This window comes from Scleropages formosus, chromosome 21 (genome assembly GCF_900964775.1).
Source record: "Scleropages formosus chromosome 21, fSclFor1.1, whole genome shotgun sequence".
Lineage (NCBI taxonomy): Eukaryota > Metazoa > Chordata > Actinopteri > Osteoglossiformes > Osteoglossidae > Scleropages > Scleropages formosus.
In genome coordinates this window covers 12,153,457-12,162,071 of record NC_041826.1, presented here as the reverse complement: position 1 = coordinate 12,162,071, position 8,615 = coordinate 12,153,457, and the positions used below count along the sequence as shown (strand labels likewise).

The 8,615-nt window shown below is 42.8% G+C and overlaps 1 protein-coding gene across 1 annotated transcript in view; it reads right to left on the bottom strand.

The window, feature by feature from the left end:
* Positions 1–4,706: 4,706 nt before the first annotated feature.
* Positions 4,707–8,615, bottom strand: part of LOC108918712 (insulin-like growth factor 2 mRNA-binding protein 1) — a 37,443-nt gene continuing 33,534 nt past the window's right edge. Inside the window, exons 11-15 of the mRNA XM_018726194.2 lie at positions 8,280–8,396; positions 7,989–8,063; positions 7,585–7,716; positions 6,199–6,312; positions 4,707–4,911 (exon numbers count right to left, since the gene is read on the bottom strand). Of these exons, the coding sequence (XP_018581710.1) occupies positions 4,765–4,911; positions 6,199–6,312; positions 7,585–7,716; positions 7,989–8,063; positions 8,280–8,396 (585 nt within the window). The 3' untranslated portion in view covers positions 4,707–4,764. The remainder of the gene's footprint in view (positions 4,912–6,198; positions 6,313–7,584; positions 7,717–7,988; positions 8,064–8,279; positions 8,397–8,615) is intronic.

The window sequence follows — 8,615 nt, the reverse complement described above, 5'->3', positions numbered from 1 at the left end:
AAATTTATGTTTTTTCTGCTGTGTTTCCTAAGGGGTAGGTCAACAATTCCATGGTGACAGGTACTATGTCCTTTGGAGTCCAGTACCACCGGAATCAAACCCCCCGCATCCAGAGGGACACCAGCCACTTTCATACGGTCTGCAGAGATTGTCCTCTCAGCTCATTGACAGTCTCTGCTGAAACCTCAGTTAAATTGGGGTCCATCCAAAGAATAGCTACTGTATCTCTTTAGCACATTCCACTTTGACCTACATTAGGTCACACTACCCCTGTTTTCCAAACAATTATTGCACAGAACTCACCTTTAGCACTACCACTTTTAAATCGGTTTACCTTTCTATTCATTGCAGTAGCACATGTTGTATATGTTGTCATCTATGTCACACCTTGATCCTGGGAAAAATGCAATTTCTCTCCGATGTATGTTCCAAACATATTGTGGACGTGACAATAAAGTTGACTTTGAACTGAGCAGGTGGATTGTGGGAAGAGCATGAATCTGCTGTATAGCTGTGGTTCGCCGATTCAGTGTAGGTCAGTTTGGAGCCCTTAGCGCTGCCACATATAACACATTACACAACATTTCTGAGTCCTTCGCCAGGAAGTGTGTATTTGTCCTGAATGCTGGCCTCTTTCCACCGAGTTACTTTTATTAAAAATTTTCACACTCAGGTGATGGTAACATTATTGCGTGGCTTCTGAAGATTGTAGTCGTTTTAAGACCAAAACATTCGCTGTTCATAATAAAAAAGGATTAAAAGAGGGCTACAGGGTTCCTTCCAGTTTTTTCCAATAGTCAGCATGGTACAAGATGTTCTGTAGGGTACCAAAGTCCATCATAAATTTCAGCACATGTATGTTCCTTCACAGGGTGCCTCTATGCAGTATCACCCATGAGCACATGGGTTTCCCCAAAAAGTGAGACTCAGAGTGAAACGTGACAACACCGATCAAGAACAGGACTTGAGCAGATTTTTTTTTTACTCTTGATGGTAAGTGATCGTGTAAAAAGTCAGCCGTAGATATGACATTGTAATAGTGTTCTCAACAGATAACATTTGACAGGATGGTGCACTTTTAATTTTTTCTTTATATCTGTCTTATATAATATCTGTTTTAATTGTCAAAAAATACAAAACATTTTTATATTTTAGCTTCTCTTTTACATATGTACAAATTAAAATCTAATATCCATCATTTATTTTCTATTTAGTTGCTCCCATTTTAAAACATTTTGAACATTTGCTATTCATAATAAAAAAAAACAATTGTTTTAGAAAAGATTAAACCAAGGCTATAGGTTTCCGTTTTTTCTATCCCAGCCCAATAATCCCACTTTAAATCCATTTTCATTCATTAATTACATAAAAAGCACGCACACAGGTTCACACATGCACAAATAGCAGTCAGTGAGGGGGATGGAGGACAAATCGAGATCAGTTGTACACTTGTAGTTATTACTTCAATTTGGTTTGTTCAGTAGGCTGTGAAAAGCAAACAAAATTATTATTATGTCAGATCAACTTAGTGTTAGTTATAACTATTATAGTTGCATAACTATATGAAAATAAAACAATGTCCACATCAGTAGACCAGACTCACATTTTAGCCCTTAACGTGACACCAGTTATTCAGGCAGGTTCATGAAGATGGTTTTTCATGCACATTTATGACTTTCAGCAGTTTTTCTTCTTGAAGTGCATCCAGACTTGGCCTCCCTAAGTGTAGTTTTCACACCAGTCTCATCATATCCCTTGCTAAACGGAACAGGATACTTCAGGCAATTTGGAGTGACTAAAAAGTACAATCTTAATACATTGTTTAAATATCAGTTCTCCTACTTAACTGGTAAAATAATCTAGAAGTCCATAGCCCAGACAATTTATGGGGATATCTAAGGGTGGATCTACAAAATTATTGTATGCAGAGCTCAGCAACAGCACAAATTGTTAATAGCCAAGACAACATTTAGGCTGAAAATTAAATGTACACATAATACCTCTAAAAACCGAGCATAATGCCCTTCTCACTTATTTCTATGGCTATTTATTTGCTTGCTGCAGTTAAAATGATCTCTGCTATAGACTGCGAACAACTTTGGTTAACAGACAAATCTGTGATGACATGGGACAAAGAGCTGATATTTAAGACATGGGACTGATGTTAAGCATCGTAGTAAACTTGCATGGGCATACAATGATTTGGGATAGGCTTTAGCCAGCTGTCACCATTCAGTGTGCACCTCCTCCTTTCACCCACTTCATATTTGCTGACTTCAGTCTGGGGGCTATGGAGGTTTTGATAAAAACCATGTGAAAGTTGATGCATAACCAGCACTTAGACACACAAGTCTGGAGTGGGTGCTCTCCCTGAACGGGAGCGGGGGGGGGCTAACAGAGGGCGACACAGCTGGGTCCCCCCCTCAATTCGTGTACTCATTCCAACATCAGCTGACACACACTTTGTTCGCTCCAAACAAAAACACCAAGAAAATCTGCCATAAATAGCAGATCGGTCCTTCACTCATAACATGTCTATATCAGCTCTTAATGGTATTTGGATTAGTAGACTTTCTGAAAATTATGTAAGGAAAAAAACTAAAAAAATTCAAGACTTCAGCTTTATAAAACACCAGCAAGCAAAAAGTTGCAAACAAACACTGAGGTAACAACACCCTGAGGTAGGTTTTCCATATCGGGTCTCTTGCTGTTTGTCTCCAGTCTGTCTGTGTGTGTGTGTGTGTCAGCGGCAGGGCTCTGTCCAGTGGGACACCCACTGAGGAGCTGAGCTGGACACCACTGGTGAGCCTGGCAGTGGTTGATGCTCCCAGCACTATCTTCAGCTGGAGGGCAGCAGGTGGGCAGCGGGGGCCGCTATAGCTTTAGGCAGGGGGTGGAGCTTAAGGACCGGTCAGCTGCAGATGGACAGTTGTGCCGTTATGTCTGAGACAAAAGTGCACGACAAGCCAACTGGACATAACGAGCTCAGCTGTCCTTCCCAGACGACAGTCCTGCCTTCAGCCTTCGTCCATCTTGGAGTTCAGCCTATTGTCACATGACCGGACTAATGGGGTGGTCTTGTTAATGCGACGGACCCTTGTTTCAATATGTATTATATGTGGTTTTTTAAAAAAACATTTAGGTGTGGTAACTGTTTTCACATGAAAATAAAATGAAACAAATTTTAGAAAACATTCCAAAACACTAGAAAGTGTTAATTTGACACTTTGTTTCATTTTGCCCAATATCCCACCATTGGTGAGAAAAATGACCGATGAGCTTAATGAAGGGGAGGAGCCTGGTGAGAAGAATACAGCAATTCCTTCCAATTCTGCATTTTAAAAAACATCTATGTTATGTCATATGTGTTATATGCATGAAAAACTCTTTAAAAATGTTCAAATTATGTGAGTTTTTTTTTTATAGTTTCAGTTTCATTTTGCCAAATAAACTACCAAGACAAAAATGACTAATGATCATGATGCATTGTTGGAGGACGGCACAATGCTTATGTCACTTCCTTATCAAATCTCCATTTAGAATATAATACTTCTCATGTTATGAGTACATTTTTATGACTAAATGACCTCAAATATGATAATAAAGTTTTTTTTTTTTTTTACAATTTGTTCCACTGTGCCAATTTTTCTCCAATTTTTTTTTGAAAAATATATTTTAAAAAAAAATATTGTGATGCATTGGAGCGTCTGGTCATTCCGAGATGTGGTCACCCAGGGTCCGGTCATGCATGGGATGAACTGTAGTATATGAATGATGCAGTTTGGGCGCAGGCTGCTACACTAGCCATGAACTGTCCCGAACCACACAATGGCACACAACGCAGGGCCAAACTGTGCCAGGGAGCTGGCTCTTCAGTGCCGGTGCTGTCCATCCCTGAGCTCCTACCGCAGGACAGCCAGCAATAACAGGTCCAACTTGTCCAGGTTGAACTGACCCTTCCACCTATTCTCACATGAGCTGCAGAGTGGTGATAATGGGTGTAGGCACCCCTTTACCTCCCTGCTGTTCTTGCCAATGAAACAGCTCATCACCACTTCATCTCCACTTCACAGTCTTCATCTGTCCATGTGTCCTATATGTAAAAGGAAGTCAAAAGTTTGAGTACACACACCGGTCAACACTTTTTCACAAGAGCAGGAGATGAGATTCCATGTCCTCTCAGCTCTTCTGCAGGACTTCCTGCAGACAGAGGATGTTTGATGTCTAATTTGTCCCATGCAAGTATTGTCCACATGTACTCAGACTTTTGATTATGAATATACTCTATAGTTGATCACATTACCTATATAACATATTTAAAGAACACTGCTGAAATGAAGAGTGAGGGGAAATGAAAGGCTGCTGTGTTGTGCGCAGCAGGGGGAGTTTCTCTGGTCCTGTCAGGAGGAGCTCCAGCCCACGCCAATAACATTCCAGGACATTCCTAAACAGGTGAGCTTCTGTTGCAGGTACAGAGCAGTGAGAAGCCGTCTCGCCAATCACACCCATCTCCAAGGTCCTGAGAAGCTCTAGGAGGTCCACCTGTTCCTGTGCTGCAGTCCTGTCGCCCCACCCGCCTGACCCTACAGTTTACCCTCCTGCCCAGAAACTGCTTTCGCGCTTCTCATCTATTATCTCCATTGCCATTTTCCCCTCTTGTTCTGTCTCCTGTTCTCCTCTCTCCATGCACTCCTTCCACTCGGTCTGTGTTGGGCTCCTGCACTCTCTGCCTGCTGACACCGGGCTGGACAAAGGCTTGCGCCCTCACTTTCTGTGGGCAGATGGGGGGCCCTGTGCCAGGTCCTGCTCCCCAGGGTTCGCCAGGTGTGCTCCTTGCCCCCCGGCTATGCCTCCTTTCTGCTGCTGCTGCTTGACTTGCATGAGAATGTCCCTGATCTTCCTCTGCGCCAGCTGTGGAGTAAGAGGGCACAGGGTGAGCCAGGTGGACCAGGTGAGGAACAGGTGCACATGGAGTAACACTCGTGGCTCAGGGATCAGTGCAGTCACTTACTTAACAAAGACATATTTCCTCACTGGAACCCAGGCTATACAAGTATGAGCTATTAAAATATGAGCTATTTGAAATACACCCATGCCTCGCCTAACAGGGTTCATACGCTCTATGAAATCACCGTGTTATTGTTAATTCCCATTGTGACGGGGTCAAATGGACATTATTTCTTATGGAGAAGATATAATCAGCTCCCAAATGAAAACTGTGTCACCTAAAGTTAATTTAAAACCTAAAATAAAATGTATTTTATGCATGACAATGAGCTCTGTACTGTATCAAACATGATCTTCATTTCAATTTGAGAATAAAATTTTATTTATGCAGGCTTAAAGGTTTTCATGTTAGTAAAGCTATGTACGATCGTGGCTGCATGTGTGTATGTCAAGGAGACCAGAGAGCGAGCCCCTAATGGAGAGACTCCACTTCCCTCCACTTCAGACACTGTTTCTGTAAATAACAGCAGTAAATGCAAATGTTTCACTCACACTTCCGATCTATCCTCAGTCTGGCTTCCGGAAAGAACAAACCATCACAGTGATTAAAACAGTTGTCTGACATGTTCATTGTTTATTTCTACAAGGACTCAAAGGACCCATGTTCAAATCCCACCTCCTGCTGTAGTACCCATAATAACATATTTACTATGAGCTGCTACAGTAGAATGACTGTACAAATGGGTAAACCAGTGTAAGTAGCTTAACATTGTAAGTCACATTGTATAAAAGTACTAGGCAACTTATTATTAAAAGTATTGATTTGGCTGTTACTGGCTGTGATATTAGATTGACATTAATTGACAGCTGTGACTGGCAGAGACACTATTCTCCCAAATTGTTTAGCATAATGCATGGAATTCAGTGTAATGTGCAAAAATGCCAATGTACTTTCTTGTTTACCTCGTTGTGTGAGAAGATTTATGTATATATGAGAATTTAAGCAAGACGGATATTTTTGTACTGTACTCCCCACATAACACCTGTGGTCCAAAAAGAACAAAGGACTGAAAAGAGTGAAATGATTGGAATACCACTGATGAGAAATCTTGTCAAACTTAAAACTTTTATTTGATGGATTCTTTGCTTCTTCTGCAATGCTCTTTATTTAGGGTTTACAGAAAATTTCGGGTTTATTTCAGCTTTATCTGCTGAGCACTGAAGATGACCAGTTAGGACAGCTGTTCTCACCTGGCTTGCATAGAAATGTCCCGTGATCTTGACAATAACCTGGTTGTTCTCGTCAGGGGTCTGCTCACGTGGGACCACCACCTCAGCTGCTGTCAAGTTCTGAAGCTCATTCACCTGCAGCATAAACATCACATGACATTTATTCTTTTTCTGGATTGTTCTACATAGATAGGTACCAAACATAGTGCAGAACACAGTAACTATTCAAATAAATGAAATGTTGCTATGCGACCATCAGGCCCAGCTGCAGCAGCACAGCTTCCCCACACTGTTTAAATGTTGGTGACGCTAACACACTTGATTTCTGAAGGATTTTGCACAATGGCTAAAGGCTTTTGGTGAGTTTGACAATGTTGCATTCATGAACCATCCTTCAATAAACCATTAACACCCTGTTAGAAAAACGTCAAGCTAGAGAGTGACAAAGTGGGTCTACAATTAAATGGGAAGGAAACCGAAATCCTTACATCTGGAAAAGTAGCTAACTTTAGCGCTGACGGTGAAGACATACAAGTTGGTAACCCGCTGGGATACTGGTGTTGGGATTAATAATGAATGACAAGGAATCTAGCAGGAGAGAGACACCCTGAACAGCAGCGTTTGGCTGAGCTACAGCGAAAGATCTCAAGAAGGTCCTCAGAAGTGCTGATGTTTCCACAAGAGCAAATAGTGGAACTGTCCAGTCAGTGGCGTGTTTTCTACAACACTGTATGGATGTAAAGAAGCAGGTGGACACTGAAGAACCAGGACAGCAAATACATGGACTCCTGATTTCAACTGTGGCGTTGGAGGAGACTTTTAAGGACTCCATGAACAGCCGGGACAGCAAACAGATGGGTGTTGAATTAAGTCAAACCAGAGTTCTTATTGGGAGCACAAATGATTAGATTGAGGTTCTCATAGATATGTCAAGAAAAGGTCAAACTCCCTTAACAAGACAGCAAAGACGGAAAAGCTGAAGAAGAGAGAAGAAGAGCACGAGGAGTGACCAAATGGACGGACTCAACAACAGTGACAGTGGACATATCCCTTTACACTGAAGACCCCAGAGGAGGACAGAACTTTCTGGAAGGACTCTGTACGTGTGATCAACGTGAGTGGCCATGGACGTAGTGGCTCTGAACAACAATAGCAGCAGTAGCAGCAATAAGCGGCTAATGAACAAAATTAAAAAGATCCACTTAAATGTTTGTAATGTGTAATATTGCCCATTTCAAAAGTGAGCCACAAGTAAGTGTGTTTCCTGTAAAGCGCAGTGTGTGTGCCCCAATGTATCTTGCATTCAGGCAACCAAAGACGTCTGAATTTGAAACGTAAGGTCTGGATTGATTAACACTCTGACTAAAGAGGTGCCGCCTGCCCAGCAGTGTAAGGTTCAGCTCTTACCGTCTTGCCCCCCTTTCCGATGACTCTTCCAGCAGCGCTTGCAGCCACCTTGATGTGAGTCTCCAGCTTCACCTCCTCCTTGGGCCCAAAGAAGTTCTCCTCCTTCAGCTTGCCGTAGATCCTGCCCTGAGCCTGTAGTGGAAAAGGGACAGGAGCAGGAAGACAGAGCTGAAGGGCACAAGGACCGATCCAAACCACACAGGTACATCCCGTCTGGGTCCCACTGGGACCACTGGGACTCCTTCTATGAAACCTGCAGGGCTTCCCGACCATTTACAGCAAGCTTGTGCACTTGTTGCTTGTTAGAAACTGCACTCAGAGGGAAGAGGTATAAATGTAGTATCCACTAACTGAGTTCCATGAACACTGAAGTGCTGACATGGAGGAATTGGTGCTCAACTCACCTTGAACTGGGCCTCAGGGGGTCCAGTCACAATGACCATGCGCATCTTGGAGTCAGGACTCTCTGCCGGTGCGATCTAGGACACATTCATACATGTATAGAGATGAACACACAGTAGGTGTGTGTGTGTGTCTCTCCATCTATGTGTGTGTGTCTGTGCGCATGTATTCCTTCTGCTGTTGAAGAGACATACTAGAGGACTGTTTTGTGTCCGTGCACAAACACTAATGAGGAAAGGGCCCGTGCCCCCGCAGGGCGACTGAGAGAACGGCCATGGGGGGGACACAGTTACCTTGATGGAGGCCCCGGCGAAGCGGCTCAGCTGTTTGATGTGCTGCCCCTTCTTCCCAATGATGGCGCCCACAGCCTGGGCTGGGATGTAAACGTGAACTGTCTCAATCTCCGGGGCCTGAAGCGAGGAAGGGCACACAAAGCACTTCTTCAACAATCTCATCATTTATTATTATTACACACACACGTTGACTGAAACCGCTTACTATTATTATTATTATTACGTTTGTTCACTCAACTGACAAGTTTTCTCCAAAACAACTTACAGCGGTAAGTTACTTACAATGACGTATATATAATGTCTATCCATGTACAACACGGTAATTTTTACTGTATT